The sequence below is a fragment of the Phycodurus eques genome, chromosome 9 (assembly GCF_024500275.1).
Source record: "Phycodurus eques isolate BA_2022a chromosome 9, UOR_Pequ_1.1, whole genome shotgun sequence".
Classification (NCBI taxonomy): Eukaryota; Metazoa; Chordata; class Actinopteri; order Syngnathiformes; family Syngnathidae; genus Phycodurus; species Phycodurus eques.
In genome coordinates, this window is record NC_084533.1 from 12,330,035 (window position 1) to 12,354,145 (window position 24,111).

Here is a 24,111-nt window from a genome sequence, read left to right on the forward strand (position 1 = left end):
CAGTTGTGCTCATATGTTTACATACCCTGGCAGACATACCCTGAATTATTGTTGTTGTTTTTTTAAATACGACTGAGGACTGAACAACAACCATCATTAAGTTCTTCATGGTTATGTTTTGTTTAATGATAATGCTTTTCTGAAATGCGTGACCGTTTAATTTGAATCCCATTTAAATAAAATTAAATGTGTTTCGCCTGGTCCTTCATGTTTTCTTTAAATAATTGTACCCATCTTACAAATGTTGCCTGGGTAATCAAACATATGAGCACAACTGTGTGTTTTCTGATTTACTAAATAAAAGTAGGGCTGTGAATTTCAAAATAAGAGCAATTTAAAAAAAAAGATTGTTTTACGTGTTCAAATGAAGTGCTTAAGAATAATTATTTGAAAAAACTAACAGAATACAGATAATACTTCATGTTTTGATCATATGGGTAAAAGCAAAATCATGCATTGTAAAAATGCATTATACATATGCAGAAGGGTTTTCCAGAATTTTGAGGTCAACTTTGTGGGCACGTATTATACATGGGTGCGCATTATACACGAGAAATTACGGTTCTTCAATGGTAAATGGCCTTTCAATTGTATTGTGCTTTTCCACCACTCTAAGCGTTTTAACATTGTCTCATCGTTCACCTACTGATGACGCAGCATCAGGAGCAACTTGGGTTTCAGTTTCTTGCTCAAGCACACTCTGACTCATGGATATTCTTGATTTGTGTCTGCAGTGCTCGGTGACCTGTGGTAATGGGACTCAGCTGAGGCAGGCTGTGTGCCACACCAGGGACAACACCATCGGCCTGTGTCTGGACAGTAAGCCAGACACCATCAGAATGTGTCGGATGGATCTATGTCCAAGTGAGTGGCAGGAAAACCTTCATTTCTCAGGCAATCAACAAGAGACCCGTTTGGTTTATTACTTATGCAAAGACGTTTGAGCATTTATTCACTTTCCTTTATATCCAGCTTAAGGTCCATGTACTAGTATGTTCATTGTCCTCACCAGTGAGACAGTTCAGCACACTAGTACGATATCAAATAAATGCTTGAAGGTTGTCCTTGATATCCAGCTTAAGATCTTGTTTGCACTAGTGGCACATTTTTGGCATACTAGTACGACAACTACATGTTACCAGTGAGGCAAAATTGTGCACTAGTTGACATCTGTGTGCTATTAGTACTAATGGTTACGCGCTAGATCATAAGTATTCGAATTTTTATAATGTCACTTGTATTTCTAGGTGGACTGGGCTACATGGCCTTAAAATAAAGTATACGACTCCTCCTTTCTTTGCAGAGGGCTCATCCGACCTCAACAAGAACGGCAACATCCTGATCCAGTGGCTGTCCCGCCCCAGCACCAACTACCACAAGAGCTCCTCACGTAAAACCTCCCTCTATAGTTCCCAGCCTGGCCTCCACAGCGGCAGCCACAGCTGCATGTCTGTTTTCTGCTGGGCTCTCCCCATCTCTGTCCTCCTGTCTCAGCAGGGCCGCCCCCGGCTGGCCCCCTGAACCGCCCCTCCCCTACGTCCTGTGCCCGCATCTAAGAGCAAGCGGCAAAGCTTTTGCTTCTCTTTTTGGGGGAGCGGGGTGGGGCGGTGTTGTATCTCTCTCGCTCTCTCTCTCGCTCTCTCTCGCCGTGTCTGAAACGGCTCTGACTGGGAGAGGTCGTCTGGCTCCTGTGTGTGCAAGCTGGTTCCCTCTTGCTCTGTCTCTCTTGCTATCTCTATCTCCTGTATGGAGCATTGTCGTTGTAACCGCTGGCCAGTGGAAAACTCAAAAAAATCAACATAACAATTTCTATGAGAAGGAGATCGAAGTGGCAAAGCCAACAGGTTTTTTCCGGCCACCTACTGAGACATGTCAAAGTGAGCGTGCAGGGGCCTCCACCTGTATTTGATAACGATGTTTTGCGCAAGTTGTCTGCGTGTTGTCATGGGTTACCACTTCTGGGATACTGTTGTGCTTGTTTCTTTTTATAGCACACTGTCATTGTGAGAAGAAACAGGTGTGAACCTAACAGAAAAGGTATATAAATATCTATATAGAAAAAATACATTTTAAAAACAAAATATATATATATACGAAAGCTTTATTGTGAATGTGATCTTGTCACAATGAGGACATCTTTGCTAAAAGTGCTCATCTCACATCCTGGTTCCATTTGGGGATGAGAATGGCGTCTCATTCCACGTTCCATTCTCAGACTAACAGGAACTCAGCACAGGGACAGGAAGTGACAAATTATTGATTTTTGGGACAGGGAACTGTGAGGTGAATAGCCTTAAAGCAAAGGCTGATTAAAAACAAACAAACAAACAAACAAACAAAAAATACAGGGTAGTCTGACCACTTGTGGTTGCTTCCCATTTCACCTCATCATCAGCCATTCTCTCTTTGACTGTTATACTAAAGTTCAATAAATGCAGCTTATTTGTGCTTGCAGACTTTAAACAAATACATATATAGATATATTTGTATTCATATAAATATATATACCTATACATCTAAATCTCTATAAATAACAATAACATGTTTTACCATAAATAAGCTGTAGCTTATTTGCCTAAAACCTTTGGACTGCTATTGATCGCTCAGATCCCGACTGTTATGTGCATTTTGTTTTTTATTATTTGTTTTACATGAATACAGAAAAACGTTTATTAAAAGTAAGGAGTTTGGGGTTGAGGGTAGACCGATATTATGCAGGACTATTTCAGTTAGTTGCCTCTCCATTTCTCTCTTAATCAAGAGTTTATTTTCACCTCACTTGTTTGGTTTAAGGCTTCGTCATCCACATTTCCGTCCTTGGCATGTTTGTGTGCATGTGTGTGCTTGCGAGTGTGTGAGAATGGGTGCGTGTTTGTCTTGCATATATGCCCAAGTAAAGGAGGAAAAGGTGAGTAGTAATACTAATGAGAGAAGTGAGTTTTGAGTGCATGTGTGTGTGCTTCTGCAATTTGGCATCTCCACACTTCGATCAGCTACAGAAATACCTCATAATCTTTGATTTTACTAGTGTCCGGTGGTATCACTTTTTTTTCCTTTTTGGGATGAACACGAACCACATGAACAATGCCTTATCTTGGATTGAATGTAATGGCATTTATCTGTGAAAGAGATGGCTTTACTCATTCAAAGTTTCACTTGGAATAGAGGCAGCTTCAAACCAACTTAAACTCACACCCGCCAACCGTCAAACCTACCAAGGAGATGTTGGACCCAATGTCTGACTACAGGGAAGGGTTTACAAAGGGGCTTGGGTATTGACACATACAGTACTACACTTAGGAGGGAAAAAAAAAAAAAAAAGAAGAAAAAAAAAAAAAAAACGAAACACAAAGCACTTCAGTCTTTACACTTCATTGTATTGTGATCACATATTTCTGTTGTGACTATGTAGCCAGCGGTCCAAGGTTTCCTTCTGCTGGAGTTGGACTATAATAGACCAAACCGATCTAGCAGTGCGATACTGTATATAAAACATTGGTGTTGACTGTATTTAATAATGTTCATGACTGTTATCTTCTCTGATATTCTATACTATGGGTAACTGTTTTGTTGCTTCACTGGCCTGCTGCGTGGGGCTGGCTAACGTTTGGTTAACGTTGAAGAAACATTCAGATGGACTATGTGCACTGCGTCTATATGCACTTTGATTTATCAGGGAAATTGTATTAATGTTTTGTAAATGTTTCATATGACACTTAACGTGCCATATCAGTTTTTACATCTTCATGGAAATCATGGATTTCATTTTGACAGCAAATATAATTTACGTACTACTTTTTTTTCTCGGTCGATAAGCAGATTGGTTGATTTCCAAGTATTGAAGTGTTTTACCAAAGTGACTGTGAACTTGTAACTCAATACAGTTGAATCATTTTTCTTAAGAAAATAATATATCTATATATTGAGCAGTGGGGCGCACATCTCATTGTTTAAGTTCCTGTCATTCTCAAACAGCAAAGTTGTATCAATAAAAATGTTTTGAAAAGTGTTTCCTTTCTCTCATCTGAAACATGCATATGGACATATCATACATATCAGTATCTATACCAGTATTCATTTTTCCTTGCATGGTATATAGAAATCAAAAAGCGGAGCACAAAGCTTTTCGTAAGTGGACCAAATTGAAAGTTGAATCCACTTGACTGGCCTCTTTTCCATTTCAATTTCGGTGAACTAATCTCATCAGTGTTCTTCATATTTGGGTTTTCCTCTTCTTCCCTGCATCCTTTGCTAATGGCCCGGCTTTACACTTGTTCTTTGCACGGTGTGGAACCACACGATCCTACACACACTTACGCATGTCTGGTAGACAGACAAAGATGCATTTGCAGTTTAATGCTTATGGAACTTTCTTTAACGTGCCACAAAACATACAAACTGAACACTGGCAATAAAATACACCAATCATTTTTTTATTTCACAGGTCACCGTTGTCATGGAGACCGCTCGGTGTTCTGCCGTATGGAGGTGTTGAACCGCTACTGCTCTCTACCAGACTTTCAGCGTCTATGCTGCAAGACGTGCAGCAATATTACTGTCACAGAGTCTGAAAAAAACTCCACATCAATCCCCGTCACCGCCACCCGTTCCCCAGTCACGGCTCATCCGCCCACTAGCCTCACTTCTTTGTTTGCCTCCATCACCCACTCCACTAAAGTGGTAGTCCCTGTCGTTCCAGATGCCACCACCAACTCCTGGACCGTGACTCATCCTCCTACATTCACTCCAAGCCATCATTCCACCTTGAGCTCAATTGGTACCACAGAATTGATCACCACCTACCCGAAAGAAGCTACCACATCTCCTGTTATTCCTCTCAGCTTGTCTGAGGCAGGAACATCGGTTGTTACAGACTTTCCCGGGCTTACTGCGGAACCCCTTCCTGTGCCTGTCCCAGGAATAGACAAAAGCTTAAATCCAATACCATTGAGCACAACAAATCATCCAAGTCTTATGACTGCCACAAGCTCTCCCACAACATTAACTCCAGCCATCTGTCTAAGAGGAAACTGTACTAAAAGACCACTGGTATCCAAGCCTAAAAAGGACACTGTGCCAAAGAAAAAGGCCCTGAAAGTGAGTCCACCAAAAAAGAAGACTACACAAAAGAATACTGCCAAAAAGTTGGCTACACCAAAGGTCAATCCCAAAACAAAGACAAACACTACACCAAAAAAGAGTACACCAACCAACAAAAAGACTACACAAGCTAACATTTCTTCCAAAAAGACGACCACTGCCAACACAACTCCCAAAAAAGGTAACACAGCAAACACCATTCCCAAACAGAGTACCCCAGGAAACATAACTCCCAAAAAGACCCAAACACCCATCAAACCAATCTCCAAAAAGATTACCATTGTCAAGACAACAGCCAAAAAGACCACACCAGCCAAAACAACTCCCAAAAAGACAACCCCAATCAAAACAACGCCCCAAAAGACTACACCACTGAAAACTCCCAAAAAGACTACCCCGGTCAAAGCAACCCCCCAAAAGACTCCCCGAGTCAAAGCAACTCCCAAAAAGACTACCCAAGTCAAAGCCACTCCCAAAAAGATGAGACCTACCAACATGACTCCTGAAATGATTAAACCAGCTATCACAACCCCGGAAAAGATTATGCCAGCTCACACCCCGCCCAAAACTTTTTTAAAGACAACCCCTGAAAAGTCTCACCCAGTTAACTGGCCTCCAGAGGAAGAAGACAAGCCCACTCCCAAAACGAAGAAATTTCTTCCAAAAAGCTTTCCTAATTCTAAATGCACAGTTATAAAGCAACCCCAAACAATAGCTAGCCAGAAAAAGACGACGAAGCTTAATCAAAATAACATGCAAACGACAACTGCAACAAGAGCTTCATATCCCACAACATGGGCCACTCGATTCACAAGCCCAGGGTCAGCAAGAGAATATGTTTCTTCCACTCCTCCCTCTACCACTAGTGTCTGTAGTACAGCTGCAATTCTGCCTCTACCTGATTCAAGAGTCAACATCACATATGTCACAAAAAACTCACCAACGGCAGATGACGCGCTTCTGTTGCCCGACGACAACGGAACCACAGCTCCTGGCAATTTTGAAGATGTCGCAATGCCCAGTGGAAACATGCCGTACACAGATGTCACAAAAAGCAGCAGCGGGGATGTCCTGAGCGGTGACGGGGTCACGGTGCCCTATGGTGACACCACAGTGCCGGACGCTGGCTTGACTGTGATGATGCCAACCGTCAACAATGAGGACGTGACAGATCGGGCTTCCTCACCCTGGGTCGACCTTTCCAAGTATATCCCTGTGATTATCCCTGCCACCCTGACAACACCAGACCCCACAATCTCCCTTTCCAGCACAACTTTCTCGCCTCAGCAAGAACTAAAAGAGAACAACTTCATCGACGTCCTATACAACAGGATTACCAGTGTGGACAGCAACATCTCTCAGAACAACCTGATCCCAAAGCGTCGTGTCAACCTCCAGGAAAAGACCAGGAACAAACGCATTCAGGAGCTTCTGGAGGAGAAGCGAAACCTTCTCCTCAGGATGAAGAGAGGCCGTGCGCAGCGATAGAGCACAACATGTCAGTTCTCTTATAGAGACGAATGCCTTTACAGACTGAACTGCAGCAATACCCTTTATCAGGGCTTCAAACCACAAACTAACAAATCATTCGAGACAAGACTATTGCAAATCGACAGTTTCTTTGCAAAGGAAAGAGAGTGCAATTCAGAAACTGGAGCGGAAATACACATCTAGTTTAACTAGCACTTTATAAAACCAAACTTGTTACTCCTCCAAATCATCCACAATCATGTGCAATCACTGTTGATGAGAACTGTTGTCATATTGGTACTTTTGACACTTATGCATGAACGAAGTACAACCTGGAATCCAATATATTTGATATTATGACAACCTTACAGTAGCTAATACCTCATGGTAACACTAATAACAGCTACTGTGACACATCAAAAGTGTGTTTCTACTCTGAGAACATGTACAACTGCAATGAAAATATCGTATACTGTATATGCACTACTCACAAGAAGCTCGGGATAAAATTTCGCCAGAAAGCCGAATATCCCTAACTTTTTGTGAGCAGTGTATACCTACAGTTATTTAGAAAATGCTACACAAACACAAACCCACCTTTCAGTTCACTTCATTTGAAACTATCTGGGGTCATGTTGCCTTTTCCAGAATTGCATGCATGGAAGTTTCTCATCTCTCAGGTCGTTAAGATATGGACAACTGGTAAGGTATATGACACATGGTGCTTCCTACTTACATATTATTAAACAATTGCTGGGGGGAATTAAAGGGGACAAATTATGGGGACCAGATTTTTATTTTTTTTAATGCTTGTATACACATAGTCTCTATGTTTTGCGATGTGAAGCATATCAGAGACGTTTTATTAAGACACATTGGAACTGCTTTAGATTGTGTACAAAAAAATGCACAATAAGGCTCAAAAAAGGAAAAAGAGGATGAAAATCAACGTATTTTAACTCTTGAAGGCAGCAGTTCATACGCTAAACTGTGTCTGTGGACATATTGGCAAACTCAAATGTTACGCTAGTCTGTGCCTCCCACAAAAGTCAATGCAGCTTTGCTTACTATGGCTGAGATGGGATTCAATTGAACCTGAAAAAGCGATTCCCGAATCACAATTTTTGGATTTGAAGCATAACAAATCTTGTGTTCTAATGTAATGTCATGTGCTCTGCGAGTTGGCTTGTAGGTGTGCTGCTTTGCCTCCCTCTGCTGGCGTTTCAGTGAAATCGATTCTTTTTCTGTTAAATTCCAGCATTCCTTCTGATAGGTAGATTTGACCACATGACACCACAGGTCACAGTGCACGGAGTCTGGCGAAAGAGGTGTTAGCTTCTAAATGCATACAACCATGTGTTACTCCAATTCCCTCACCAGTTCCTCTCGCTGTTTGTGCAGAGGAAAAGCATCGCCTGTGAGTTGTATTCTGCTTTTCTCTCATATAACAAGTAGTTTCTGTACTGGAAGTCATTTGTTTTTGAGAGCGAGTCCGAGCCATACTGCTTACCTTGCAAAAAGCCACCTCTGGCTAATATATAATCATACCCCATGACACATAAAGTGCATGCACCATTTCATCATCAAGCCACCTGACAAAACTCAATTGCAACGATTGTAGCGGTGCGGAGAGAACTTGGCTGAATATTTGTGTATGTGCTCTTCATCCAAAGAGAATGCGTGTAGCACTGTTAGCTAAGGCTAGTCTGTGCTAACACTGCAACTTTGCTTACCCTTTGGCTTTGAAACTGGTTTGAAAGTGGGTCTTTACCTCTGGAACTTCAGCCAGCCTTGCTTCCAAGTCATTGGCAAAGACAAAATGTGTGCTGGTGGTTGTTACGTAAATTAGCCCCACTGTTACATAAGAGTAGGGCGGAAGTGCTGAACAACACGCTCACCGACACGTTTTAGGAAATAAATAAAGGAAGAAAAAAAACTTGATGGATGGGCTGAAACTCCAGAGACTCAACTATATTTATACAAATATTAAAAATTCAATTTTCCATGTCCACTTTCAGTCATGAGGTGTAAAAATAGCATGTGACGTTTTTTTTTAATGTTTATTATTTTCATCTTGGTCACCCAGTTATGATTGATACTTTATGGTCAGCGGTGCTAAAAGTGTTCCTGATTCATTATTTTCTGGAAAGAAAAATACAGTTTCATTTTTTTAAGTGTCTATTTGTCAGCTTTGTCTACACAGAAGCTTTGAGGACTGCTTTGGATTTCTGCTTTCAAAGTTAAATTATTCATATATTTCTAACTGGAAGCAACCACTAAAGCACCTACAGAATTTTCTGTATGATATCTGTACATATAAAAAAGAACTTCATGTTTAATATTTATTAAAGTTTAAGTGCCTGTGGTATTTTGCAATGTATCAGTGTTACATGATTCTTTTTATTGTGTTAACTAACTTTTCACCCTTGATTTTTGCCACCACTAAAAATATTGCAAGCAGATGTCGATTATGTCACTTGGGCAGTCAAAATGTGGAACATTACCGTAGCAAGTCAGTCTTTTACATAATTGTAACAGCCATTGTTATAGCACATATTTAATCCAGTTTGAGTTAGTCAAGGACAAATTATCATCAAATTAGCACCATAAAATTGTTCCCCTGTTCATATACAGTGTAACTAAATGAATAACAAACATTGCTATGTTGCACATTCACGGAATAGCAGACTGTCTTGTTGTGTGTATTTTAATTTTTTCATTTAAATCACATCAGAATTGGATTATTGGGTTTAGAGTGTGACTTGTCTGTGAACTGACCGGCCCATTTTCATGGGTTGTCAAAATAACATGGCTATTTTTTCCACAGCAAAGTCTTTCTGTAGGAGGTTAGGAAATCAATCTATTCTGGACACGGCTTTTGCACAGTTGCAGTTGTCCTTAGCTCTTCAGTATGTTTACAAAATGAATGGGAGGTTAATTTGAGGTAGAAACTGTGAGTAGAAAGTAGTTGTAACTGTATTATTATACATTCAGTTCACTGTGACGTCACAGTGCCGGAAAATGCCGAAGACCGGAAGGCGCTACAGGTAGATGCAACAAGCAAAAGGTGCATTCTGAATCATATTTATCCATTTAACTGCTGTATATCTGCTATATAATTACTTCGAAATGGCAGATGTGGTTTGTAAAGGGGTTCTAGAGTTATCAAGAACATTTTTAACATCTTTGTCCTGCCCTCAAAGGCAAGTTGAGTTTGCAGTGACTGGCCCACAGAGATCCATAAATAGTGATAATGGGGCTGACCCTGTTTGACTCAACAAGGTTCAGTGACTAGCCCCAGAGGTACACAAAAACACACATCCCGTGACACTGAAGTCACGGGATGACACGCGCAATCACAAACACGATGAAAAGGGCTGAAAACTACTGCGTCAGCTCTTGCTTCGATATTTAACACCACAGGAGTGTGAGGCAAACCCTTCCTACCATCAGAGGTGTGCACTACATTTACTCCGTTACAGTAACATTTTGAATAAATTGTAGTTTGAATACAACATGCTTTTTACTTTTACTTGAGTATTTATGTTAAGAATAAAGAGTACTTTTTCTCAGTTACAATGATCTGCATGCTGCTCACTACTTTTATTTATCAAGTATTGCTTGCACAATCTATTTGTTTAATTCAAAGATTGCTTGAGGTATGTTCTCGTACTTTTAATACGGTACAGCTCGCAAGCAGGCAACACGACGTTATGTAGCCTAGGAAGCTAGTGCTAGCACTAACGATTGTAGCGGTGTTCCGTCGAATCATGCTCTGAAGCTTCGGTGTATGTGTGAAATAATTTAATTACAATAAAGTAATTTAATGACAGCAAGTTAGCACCCATTATTACTGTCATGTTGTAATGTTGGTTTGACCTGACTGATTAGAATACATGATCTGACTAGACCAGGGATTTCCAACCTTAATGGAGCCAAGGAACAGATTTTACAATTGAAAAATCTCATGGCACACCAACAAACAAAAATGTCACAAAGAGTGGATACATGAATTACTGTATGTACTTCCTGACATCTAATAAACAATTATTTGTTTTTTTCTGTCACTATCCCTTACTGGCATAAATGGATGAACAAAGATGCGTTAATTATTGTAAATATAATTTTTCAAGCAATTAAGTAAATAAGAAAGTCATTTAAATAGATACATCGCTCTATCTTTTTTATCGTTTTTTTTTTAAACTCGATCGTGTGATAAGTAGAGTCACGTTCCCTGTAATTCCTTCAGTTTTATTTGTAAGTAAGAGTGCTATTGATATACACAAAAATATGGAAGAAGTAGCTTGATTGACGATAGTTTTTGGAAGATTACTGGTCAACATGAGAGAAAGATCACTAGTAATTTTGAATAAAGTCTGACACAGGACGACCAAGGTGCCTCTTGTGAAATGTGAAAAAGGTACAATCAGTACATGTTCTCAGTATTCTGCCTCGTAGAGTTTTGGAATGAATCCTCATACTTTTAGCAATACACATAAACCAAAAACGTCATAATCATAATATACACATTTTCTGGAGAACTCATTCTTAAATAATAAAACATTACAATTTTGAAAAACCTCAAAGGAATTTTGAACATGTATTTAAATTGTGTACAGATAAAGTGATACCATATAACGCATAAGTATCCACTCATTTGACACGCACATATTACATATTGTTATATTTCCATAATAACTGGTGAAGAGCAGCCAGGCATTAGGTCTGGGTTGCAGGCCCTGCACATGCCCCCTTTTCAATATTTCTTATTTATGTCTTTGTCTGCCTTGTGCTTTTCGCAACACAAACGCCCAATGGGGTGAGGAAATGAATGGTGGGTGTATTTTTAGAAGCAGGGAAGGAGGGCACACCAAAAGTAAGCAAGGGAGAGGAGGGGGAGGGAAAACAGGGGGAGGGGTGTGTGTCGAAGATAAATCTGCATTCTGCCTCTGGTCAGAGACGGCAGCAGCAGCCGAGTGCGCTCAAGGAGAAGCATCACCGGCCAACATCTCACCTGATCAGCAAACGCTCGGCGCCACATTGACATTTGAGGTTGCCGCTGCACAAAAGAAAAGAAATTTGCCAAGAGCGCCTGCAAACAGGTGAGTGCCAAAACAACTGCAAGAATTCACTTACATAATCATTGTTACTTGTAATGCATGAAGAGAAAATACATAGGGGGCATAGTTTACCGCTGGAAAGAGAGCTGCAGCCTGGTCCCAGTTTCAGTCATGTTTAGCTGTAGGTGTGTTCCAAATTTAGCACTGCTACACCTTGGAGGAGACTGGGAGAGGCTGGCATTTTGGTTTGGCTTGGTCTATTTTTAGGATGGAGGTGGAGACTCAAATATAACGTGGGTTACACTGCGTTCAGACGGGAATGCATAGACTCGAAATATTCCGATATATTTACACTTCTTGCCATTGTTTGTATTTTTATTTGTTTACATGGCATTTTAAATCGGTACAAGAACTAGATTAACAAGTCTTTTCATACGGAGCAATATTTTCCAACCTTTATTGAGCCAAGGCACATATTTTAATATCGGAAAATCTCACACCACATCACAAACATCCCAAAATATCCAAATAAAATGTTACAAATATTACAGTGTAGTGAAATAATGACAATTTGTCTCAGTTTACTCACAAATGTACTTGGTGTCAAATTTAGGCACGTTCAGTTGAACACAAAGCTATTATTCTGTTGTATGGATTGCAATACACGAAATAATTGTCTTCTGCCATCAACTGCAAGAGCATTTATTTTTATTTGTCGTTGTCTTACTTAACTACAGCATATGGAAGGAGCAAGATTATTAGATTGGTCCTAAGGTCAGACCACAATATTAGTGAGCTTTAGTGAAGTGATTTCACAACAAACAGATCCCAGCTGATGTTTATGTTCTGTACCCTAGCTGCAGTGAATCTGTTTTGGCAATAAACATTGCACCCCCCGCCCATTCCCCACAGCTATGCGGCCACGATCAAAACTGCTCTCCAAGGAAGGACTGCTGCTGCCCACAATCAGCGAGGGGACCGAGGAGACACTGAAAGATGTGAACGAGGCCAACACGCAACATGTCGCTGACCACGTCTCTTCGGACGACTACCTCCTCTCCATCTGCCACCTGGCGCACCCCACATTCCCCACCGACGACGTTTCGCCAAGCACACACCAGTTGGACGGTGTGCACCAGAGGATGCGGGCGTCACACCTCGCCCACAGACAAAAAAAACACGAGAGGGGCGTCCAGCAGGTAGAGCGCATTGACGTATTAGGCAGCTCAGACCCCCTGGAGTATCTTTATGGACATCGCGACAACCGTTCGACCAGTCTGTCAAGATCCGGGGCACACCCACAAGGAGTGCAACATGAGAGTGAGTAGAAAACGCCAGCTCGCTCGAGAGCTCACAGCACCCCCCACGCTGCGAGTGCTGGTCTCCCACAGCGACGCAAGAGCAGCGGCCCTGAGATACACACCGAGGCCGACACGATCGTTCCGAGCGTCTCCGTAAAACACAGCAGACCCACACTGGTGGGCGAGGTGGGCAGTGTGGCAGACAGCAAAGCAGATGAAGAGGTGGGGAACCCAAACAAGAAGCAGTCTATGGTCTCGCAGTGGATCTCTGACTGCAGGTCAGCTTGGAGGGAGGGACGAATGCGAGCCTGCATGCTCCCCGCCATCACTGAGATATAGAAACTTCAAATACAAGAAACAAACTCTTTTAAGCCATGTTTCCACCAAGCGGTGCACAGTTCAGCTCAGAATGAGTGTCCGCCAGGCGTTAGACAGTTAGATGTTGATAGCTGTGTCAACACATGTACAAGTGAGTCTCAAGTGTTAACCTTAAAGTTTCAAGCAAGTCTTAAGCCACTGTGGTGGGAATCAAGCAATTCGAGTCGAGTCCCCACTAAATTTCAATCAAGTCAAGTCATGACTAGGGAGAGGCAGGTCATTCAGTAAGACAACTTGCTCAGTCACAACATACTGTATATTTGCATTAGACACTTTGTGCTCAGTGTGTGTCCTTGCGCTCTCTCGTTAGCCGTATGAACACATTCACAATCACATTTTGAATGTTTCCTCAACCAGTCTCCGTATTGTCTGTTGCTGTATTTTCGTCTCAATTAAAAGCAAAACCGACATGAAGCTAAGTTCATGTTTGACCAGCATCTGTTAGCTACACTGTGACGTTAACATGGCTGACCTGTCTTAGTGGGTTTTATCATAACGGATGAAGTTAGATGTACTAACATTAACAATTACATTTTTTTTCAGTTTAGCCAAGCAAGTCCTTTTTTTTTTTCAGTTTAGCCAAGCAAGTCCTAAAATTACTAAGCTTACATGGGTCTTCTCCGAGGACTGTACTTTCTTCTCACATTCCAAAAACATGCATGTTAGGTTCATTTAAGACTAGATATGTGTCCTGTGATTGGCTGGCGGGCCGGCCAAGTTGTACCCCATCTCTGGCCCAGTCATCACAAGGACGTGCGCTCTAGAAATGGACCGATGAAATATAATGGAACTGAACTGTGCTGCTTGGTAGAAACAGGATGTGATGCTGCCATTAAGAAACGTCTACGCATGTTTCAGATATGTATCTACATGGTAAAACGACTTTGTCACGATTATTTATATTTAACCTATGAATGGCATTATTTAATATACAAATGTTGTCCCGGTGATCACAGAAAAAAAAAAAGTCAGCAAAATCATTTTATACTTTCCACTACCTGTGACGTGATAATTCATAAATAAAAGATTTTTAATACTCTTATTTTAACTGGATGATGTGTTTTCTCCGTGCTCTGATTTGTTATTTCTTTCATTTGTAAACCTTTGAACTCTAGTGACAGGCTGTGTCAGTGCCAAGCGCTGTCGTTTCTATGGCAACTAGTGTGGGTTCCAGCTCTGGTAAACACGTGTGAAGAAACAGAAGCGATGGAGAGGTGGAGACAAACTGTCTACACTGAACCTACGCGTGCGTTATAAATGTTGTGGCTTTGATGCACGGAGGCTGTGTTGCAAGCGAAAATGCAAAGATGAGCTGAATAATTGTCGTCCAGGAAAGGAAATGTTTCGTAGTAAATCAATCCAACATGATCCTTCTATGTAAGTACTTCATTATCCAAGCAGGCTGAGATGGAAATCACAAATGCATTCTGGGATGTTATGATAGTATTAAACAGTTCAGGTCAGGCTCTCATCAAGGTCAGGGAGGGAGACCTGGAGCCTATCCCAGCTGACTTGGGGCGACCAGTGGGATGCACCCGAGACTGGTCGCCAGTCAATCACAGAATACATAAAAACCAAAACCAGCGATAATTGACTTCGTTGGACACCATACACAGATTTCTAGATGAAAGTCAATATAATGTAGCTCAACTTAACCTAATTGCCCCTTTTTAAATGATGTTAAATATGATTTCATGGCAAATTGTAGCATTAAATAGACACTATAATATTTCGTGGGCATGACTACTTTATTTTGCCAGATAGCGTCGCTGAGACGGCGGCATTTAATCGGAAATTACCACCACACGACATCTGAACGATTGAAGCTGGAGTGCCAGCCAGCGCCGTTCAGCTCCATTCACTCCGCTGATCGGCTCAGTGCCGCATTCACTAGCCCAAGGTGCGTTGGAAATCCAACGACTGTATCACTGTTTCAATACATTTTACCATCGAATGTATTCCAATCTGGGAGTTTTTAATTCTGCTATCGCTGTCATCATGTTTGATCGGAGCGCAGCATGATCTATTCTTCGCTCCTTGACCTGTTGCTGTGTACATTCCAAGCTGTCTTTGAGCTCGTTGATCTCTCGGCAAAGCAAGTCGGGTGTAATTGACAATTTCTTGTCGACTGAGAGGAGGACACTGGCCTCTGTCTCTGGTGAACCATGTAGATCTGTCTTCTTCCTCTTAAGCGGTTGCTCAGCGCGGGAATTGCATCCGATTCCTCCTCTGACAGCCTGCAGAAGGCGGAAAATAAACTAGTGAGTACATGATCTCTTCGATATCTCACACCGTTATCTAAGTGTTGTCATTTGAACCATAAGTCAAACTCACAGCCGGTGCTATTGTTTGGTGTTGACACACGGTCAGGTAAAAACAGAACAAAGTGTGAAAAAACACTGGAGATTAAAGGCCAACCATTTACATAATGAAAGAATGATATCAAAACATCGCTGGGTACTAAATCAATCATACAGACACCGATTTATATTCTGTAGTACTAGTCCGTGAAAATCGCATCCAGCTGGTCGAGTTACCTTATGCACGGTACACACATAGAGACAATCGGCCTGTTTTGTGCCAATTTTACCCCTTTCTTTATGCGTGTGGTGTTCTGTGTTGATATTCTCGGCACGCACCACGCACAACACGACCAAAACTGTTAAATGCCAGATTTTGTTATCTTTACGTGTGGCGTTTGTCATAGATAAATCATCTTTTTTGATTTGAAAAGTCTTTGTGTGTGTACCCGGCCTGCAATGTCTACACTCAGGTCCTCTCCTGAAAGTCCAGCCTCTCTTACTCTCCTCTCCTTAACCTTGGTCGGAATACGTCATGGGGTCAAAGAGAGATGAAAAGGTGTGTCCTTTTGACATAGGAAAGGACAGCACTGTTTCAAATTAATTCGGTTCCACTTTTCCTAACTAACGTCATCGCGCAATGGCGAGTATTCCTGACGTAAGGTTCTTGCTTGCAGACTTTACCTGTCAAATATTTGCACACCCGTGACCTTGGTGAGGACAAGCAGCACAGAAATTGGATGGATAGTTATTTGCTTAAAAGTAAAATGACAGACGTATCTTTTAAAACAATTCACAGTCTACCCATGTAAAGTGTTCCTACAACGATTAAAAAATATATAGATACTCAAATGAAGTCAAACCATATACAAGGATCATCAGACACTGTGCAAGCCATTAAACCCTTGGATCTGTGTGCTCTTTAGAATGTATTTTTGTAATTGGATTATCACATTGCTATTTTTCACTAAGTTTGCATGTTTGTTCATATATAATGTTCTGTATTAGTTTTTGTATTAAAATAAAAGTTTCTTTTTTTTTTTTTTATCTTCAAAGTCTCTAGCGTGAAACTCTTGAGTGTCTCTGTGTAGTCTGTAAACTTCGTTGGTGGTCTGTTTTAAATATTGAAATATTTTTAATATAAGATATCTCATTTCCTTTGGGAAAGGTTGGTCAGGAGTAACCTTTGCTACGGGTGGCTTTATGGTTTCATCGAGGCACCTTTCCTAAGTATTTTTAGAATTCAAACGACCTATCCTCCAAGTACTTCCGGAACATCTCGCTCTGATGGGATAGGAATGCAAGGTTCCTTAGCAAAAACGAGAATCCGAAGAGGCTCATAGTTTCAGATTTAGGTTTTGCCCCCGAAGACTATGTTTATACTTGTTAGTGGTGTTACCGACAAAACAATAGCTGTAAAAGGGTAGGAAAACAAGCTAAAGTATAGCTGAGAGAAGATGGAAAATCAATCAGAGCAATTTCATAGACAATAGTCATTGCCAATTCAACTAGAGCGCATTTGGAATGTACTAAAGACGAAAGAGACCACTGACCTGCTAAACATCATAACGAAAGAAAAACAACAGAAGTATAAGGGCAGAAACTTTGCGAGCCCTGTAAAGAAAGACCCCAAAACAAATGTGAGCAATATCAGAAACAACCTCTAGAGGGCAGGAGTGAAGAGCAACCACAGAACACTTGGAAGAACAAAACCCAAACTAATCCCCGTGCTACATCAGAAGATGCCAAGTGCTCATTAGTAAGAATCGGAAGGCCAGGTTGGAATTTTACAAAAATGACGGGCCTCAAAAGTTCTGGGACAGAGTTTCGTGGACTTATTGAGATGATGAAAATCAAAAGACTGGCAAAAGAATCTGCTCATCATACTGCACATGCGAGCTTATGTGTGAAACACAATGAAGGTAATGCCATTGCTCCGGCTTGCAAGGGTTCATTATTCTTCTTTGATGCAACAAATGATGGCAGCAGCAAAAGGAACCGTCAACATAAACATTTTAAATTCAAATTTAAAGAAAGATACAATCAAATAGATTGGAATATGCCACATCGTGTAGCAAAGCACGCTGCCCAAAAACAAAGGAGTTCATTCGAGCCAAGAACTTATGGGGTGCTGTTTGTAAAGTGAGTCGCTCTGAAAATAACAGCAACATTTTGTCACATTTCACTTCAAACAGTGTTTAAAAAAAACTGGTGTGAATGTTTGAGTCACTTTTCTGCACATTTAGAACAATATGTGTCAACTTTATAGTTAAACTAAATATTAAGTGTTACACCTAAATCATACATTTAAATGTAAATTTGAATATAAATCTTAAATCTAAATGTTAAATATCTAAATCTAAATCTTAAATCTAAATGTTAAACATATATATCTAAATGTTTCATGTAAATACAAATAATCTAAATGGTAAATATATATCTAAATATAAATGTTATCTAAATGTAAAATTTTAATATTTTTTATATATATAAATGTTAAATATAAATGTTAAATACAACATTGAAAAAATATGTATATATATGTTAAATATATATCTCAATGATAAATGCTAAATCTAATTGTTCAATGTAAATGTTCAATATATAGCTAAATGTTAAATGCTAAATCTCAATGTTTACTGTCTATCTAAATGTTAAATCTAGATCCATCCATCCATTCATCCATTTTCTGTACCGCTTATCCTCACTAGGGTCACGAGCGTGCTGGAGCCTATCCCAGCTATCTTCGGGCGGGAAGCGGGGTACACTCTGCACTGGTCGCCAGCCAATCGCAGGGTTAAATCTAAATGTAAAATATATTTCTAAATGTTAAATATATTTCTAAATGTGAAATACATTTCTAAATGTTAACACTAAATGTTAAATCAATATCTAAATGTTAGCCCGTATTAGAACCCAGTGCTACGTGATGAGACACACTATGCCAGACACACGCACTAGACACATGACAGACATCTACAGAGGTGGTCTGTGGCAACCCTGTGTATTGCTGCCAAAACGGCTCTGCCGATGTTCCCTACTAACGCCTTTGCACCGGACGTGTTTGCAGAGTGAGCAGCGTGGATGTTGGTTAGCTGGTGGAGGTGGACAGCCAAAGCTCTCACGGGTCTGAAATCCTCCAGCTGTTCTTAAAAGTGACAGCTAAACACTAAAAGTTTCTCCAAACGTGTTTGTTATTTCATGTAGTTATTATAACTATAATCTGTGTCGAAGAGTCTTAGCTTTAAGATTTATATATATATATATATATATACTGTATATAAATGTTATGTATACTATATATAGATTTTGTGCCCTGCGACTGACTGGCGACCAGTTCAGGGTGTAGTCCAGTTTTCGACCGAAGTCAGCGCCCCATGAGCCTAACCCGGATAAGCAGTGTTGAAAATGGATGGATGGATGGATGGATATTAATTTAACATTTCGATGTAACATTTAGATATAGTTTAAACATTTGTGTATATATTTAACATTTAGATACATTTTTAACATTTAGATTTAACATTTAACATTTAGAAATGTACTTCACATTTCGAAATATATTTTACATTTGGATTTTCTCATCACATTTTTTTCTCTGTCCTCTCTTTTTTGTTCTGTATGACTGCAATTTTTAATAAGTATCAATTGTAATACCACAGGCAGTATATAAAACTCCCCTGTTGCACTGAAAACCTGCTCCAGCATAAAGAGGTAAACAGATCCTCCATTTTGAATGACCAAGTCGCCGAGCCGGACAGGTTTTAAATAAATAAATACATTTTTTCCATTTTGGTCTATTTGAAGTCTGTTTCAGGACTTTTGCTGACCTAAAATTTTAAGATGTATATCAGATCCTCAAATAGCTTCCAGGAAATCAGAACTCAACTGTTGTTCTGTTGTCTTTCGAGTTGAATTGTCATAGTAGCACACATTTACACATGGTATGGCACAAACCTTGATATGAAATTTGATACCCAAGGTCCCAGATTTCTCTTATGTCAAACCAAAATGTTTTTAATCTGTAGTGAAAATAAAGAAACTGTTGCAATACTTTTAGAGGGAACGTGGTCTGTGATAGAAAAATTGAAATTTTAGTCTCACGTGATGTATGGTGTCGAGATTCAGGGGCCACCAAGACGTCCGCACCCGAGACCCTGAAACGTGTTGGTGCCATGGTAACAAATCATAGCAAAGCATGTGTAGACAATTACAATATAAAATGTCTTGCTTCTATCGTAAGTATGCTGTTTATTTGCTTAGTTGAATAAGGAGAGTGTGACAGTGAAGCCACATGAGCTGTTTCCGCACATTAAAGGAAAACCTCATTTCAATGTACACCAAAACCAAAGCATTTCTGTGAACTGGCAGATCACTTTTCAAGACAAATGAGAAGTGCAACCGCACAAAGCTAGTCTGCAGAGGAAGATTCTGCTGACGCCATTAGTTCCTATGGTTTCATTTCTAGCCGGGGGGTGTCACAATTTTTGGTATTATGCTTCTCAAGAATTCCAAACAACCCCTCTGTGTGAGAAAGGGGAAATATCGATGTCATTTATAACATACAACTCACCTACACACGCGACAAAGAGTTTTCCAATAACTGTGATTGTCAAACAACTCCCAGTATGTGAGCAGAACCACAAAGTCGAGCTGTGTTGGTTTCTGTGCTACAATGGAGCTGACGTCTCGAACAAAGGTTCAAGCCTGGAATATTCATAAACATGAACTATTCAGTCAAAATGACAGTCTGGATGTCAGAAAAGCAGTTCTTCCGAGGGGACAAGTCTCCTTCTGCACATGGGAGAGTTTCAAAAAATACACCCAATAAAATTCATCTGAAGAGCTTTTCCACTCAATTTCAAAGCTGTCGAAAAAACATATATTTTATAATTGCATGCACATTGTGATTTTGATCAGGCAGAATTATATTCCTGATTTTAAACAAACATTTATATGAGAAAATTATACAAAATTAAAAATACAAATAAATCATCCTCCCACTTGGACGCAATGCAAACGGACTTGAATTTGAAAAGTGAATATAAATTATTGTATCCCCTCCTTTATCTGGATCCTCACCAATATTTGATGCACTCCTCCTCAACTCGTGTCACCTCTCCACAAAGTGCCAATGAAACCAATTTGAAAAGTAGTCTGCTAATTCCCTAACAATCCATCAAATGGTGATCAAAACAATACATCTCACCCTTGTGTGTTAATTCTTGCCAGATGTAATGATAATATTAATCATTTGTTGTCTTTAAAGTGTGCAGCGATCACGTTTTAATGCCTTTTCATCCATCACTTTCTTCTCCGCTGCTTCCCCTGAGTAAAAAGGGAAGGAGAACGAGACTAAGTGGGAGACAAAACAAAAGTAGTACTGAGTGGGATTTCCCCTTTATCCAGAAGAGTCAGAAAACGGATATCAAAGTGAAACTGTTGATGTTACTTGATGCCACGCTTTTTTTAATTTCTTTCTAAACAAGGCGATTCTTCTCATGTCTTTGTCCTCCCTTGAGAAAACCCACGCAGGCATGGGGAGAACATGCAAATTGCACACAGGCTTGACTGGGAATCGAACCCCGGTCCTCAGAACTGTGAGGCTTATGCTCTAACCAGTCGTTCACCGTGCCGCCTCGTGTTGCCGCCATAAAATTCTAAGTTTATGATTATTTGCTAAAAACAATAAAGTTTATCAGTTTCAACATTAAATATCTTGTCTTTGTAGTGTATTCAATTAAATATAGGTTGAACATGATTTTCAAATCATTGTATTCTGTTTTTATTTATGTTTAACACAACGTCCCAACGTCATTGGAATTGGGGTTGTAACTTAAACTACAGTACATCAGCAAAGGGACTGTTTCTTAAACCATCCATTTTCGACACCACTTTTGAATTGTTTGTGCCAGTAGGAGACTTGAGAATGCACCATCAGATCTTCTTGACAGTAGTATGGTACACAAACGCCTGAAAGAGAAGCCAGTGAGCCATGAGAACAATGTTACAGCAGAATAGCAGAGAAACACTGTGAAATCATCTGCAATATAATTGACATTGAGTCACCAGTGTGGCAAAAACTATGAGAACCTGTTAGCATGACTCTTTTAAAAAAATATGATTCAAATAGTATTAAAATAAACAGCACTGTTCAAATGTCCTCAGCCCCAATGACCAAAATCTGTATTATTCTTTTAAAAATAAAGGCACAAAAAACTATTTTACAAACCTAAACTCCATTTGCACTAAGCTTTTGTCACATTCATATTTCCACAGCATGGAGGAAGCATTCTTTCGCAAGACTGCATTGCAAAGTTAACAAATGTCTCAGCACTTTTGAGACAAAATGTAAAATTGAGTGCAAATTTTCAAATACATGCTTAGACCCTAAAAATGAATGAAATCCAAATATTACTCTTAATGCATTTATGTTGATCTTTACTGCATACTGTGAAGTGGAGCCCTATATATTCTCAGATTTTTTGGGGGGGACCTATCCTCTGTTATTCGTGGAAAAACTTTTCTCCTCACAATTTCCTGTGACAAAGGAAAAAAGTCAAAATATTTGTGTGTGTGTGTGTGTGGTGAAAAAAGTATTTTAGCATCTCTTTAATGGAGACAATGAATGGTCACTCTCGGCCATAAAGGTGTCAACAGCAAACTAGTTGGCCATGCAACCAACCTTCCTTGGTGGAAAGTGGAGGGTGGTAGTTCTGCCTACACACACTCTCACATCCCCCACTTCTAACCTAACTCATCTCCGCCACTGAGTTGGCGGCTGTTTTGTATGTATTTATATATATATATATATATATATATATATATATATATAGGATATATGATATATGTTCCTCTGCCGCCGAAACAACTTTACTTATCCTTAAATATATATACAATTCATCCTGCTCATCTAAAAATAGATACCGGTACACATATATGTATTCCAATATAATGATTATTTTTGATTTTCATTATTAAATTTTTATGTAGGCGGCACGGTGGACGACTGGTTAGGACATCTGCCTCACAGTTCTGAGGACCCGGGTTTAAATCCAGTCATGGATTAAATCCAGTCAGAAAATGGATGGATGGATGGATGGATGGAAATGGGGGGAATTCAAGCTACCATGGTAGCTAGGGAAGTTTGTGTAGAGGGGGTTAAAGCCCCTAATGTTTGAAGATGTTTGTAAGCAGTGTTTTGGGGATCATAGTTTTGGGTATATTTACAATTCAAACTATTTATATAGGCAATTATAATCACTTTAAGAGGAGCATCAATCGCGGAAAGTTATTCGCAGTGGGCTTCATCCCTATCCTGAATAGTGGGGGTCCACTGTAAATCGAAATGACTGCTGGGAGAGAAAAAACAACAACATTAAAACAACATCACAACAACCGTGTTGGCCTTTATCAGATGGATGGATGGATGGATGGATGGATAGATAGATAGATAGATAGACAGACAGACAGACAGAGAGAGAGAGAGAGAGAGAGAGAGAGATAGATAGATAGATAGATAGATAGATAGATAGATAGATAGATAGATAGATAGATAGATAGATAGATTAGATTAGATTAGATAGATTAGATTAGATTAGATAGATAGATAGACAGATAGACAGACAGACAGAGAGAGAGAGATGATAGATAGATAGATAGATAGATTAGATTAGATTAGATAGATAGATAGATTAGATTAGATAGATAGATAGATAGATAGATAGATAGATAGATAGATAGATAGATAGATAGATAGATAGATAGATAGATAGATAGATGGATAGATGGCTAGATGGATGTGGAATTATTCTTTTGTCCCTTGCGGTTTGGAAGTTTCACTTTCCATAACCAAAACCCCCCTTGAACACAGGAAGGCTGTGGTGTGTGCAAGTATATAAGGAGGCTCACAATAGCACTTTCACTCAGGCAGTGTTTTATCCTCATCATCATCTTTTTCCTCGCATATCCTTGACCCAGCAGAGGACCAGCTATGTGCGGCACTATCAAAGTTATTTTTCTCTTGACTGTCACCATTTACGTCTGTGCAGCTCAACGTAAGTTCCAACGCTTATTTTTTTTCTTGGTCGTTATTTCAAATTATCACACTTGTACAATCTATTGGTGGTTTTATGAGAACACTTGTGAAGCAAGACAGATAGGGGTAGGGCATGATCAGCTTTGGTTTCTTCCTACCCCTTTTTTTCAAACTGTGATGTGTATATTTGTCATTGCTGTCTTTTTATTCATTGTTTCGTTTAATCATGTTTAAATAAAAATTCAATCATTCCAGCAGTTTAAGTAAAAGCATGATGAATGGCTAAAATGCTTTTCTTGTCTCCCCCTTCTAGTTAATAAATCACAGAGTTGTCTGTGCCAAGATGACAAGAAGTCATTTGCCTCAAGGTTTGGAATAAAAGATGTCACAATATACCCAGCTACCACCTTCTGCAACAAAGTGGAAATAATGTAAGATATTATCAGAGTTTGGAATGGGGTATT

At 39.8% G+C, this 24,111-nt stretch overlaps 1 protein-coding gene across 4 annotated transcripts in view; it reads left to right on the forward strand.

The window, feature by feature from the left end:
- Positions 1-11,666, forward strand: part of LOC133407389 (A disintegrin and metalloproteinase with thrombospondin motifs 2-like) — a 155,967-nt gene extending 144,301 nt beyond the window's left edge. The window contains exons 20-23 of one of the 4 annotated variants that reach the window (XR_009769162.1): positions 735-864; positions 1,304-1,390; positions 4,445-7,987; positions 11,528-11,666. Coding sequence is in view for 3 of the 4 variants with exons in the window: in XM_061685210.1 (XP_061541194.1) it covers positions 735-864; positions 1,304-1,390; positions 4,445-6,588 (2,361 nt within the window). In the remaining variant the exon portion in view is untranslated. Of the gene's footprint in view, positions 1-734; positions 865-1,303; positions 1,391-4,444; positions 9,248-11,527 lie in introns of those variants that run through there. The other 3 variants (XM_061685210.1, XM_061685211.1, XM_061685212.1) reach the window with 3 other exon arrangements.
- Positions 11,667-24,111: the final 12,445 nt, after the last annotated feature.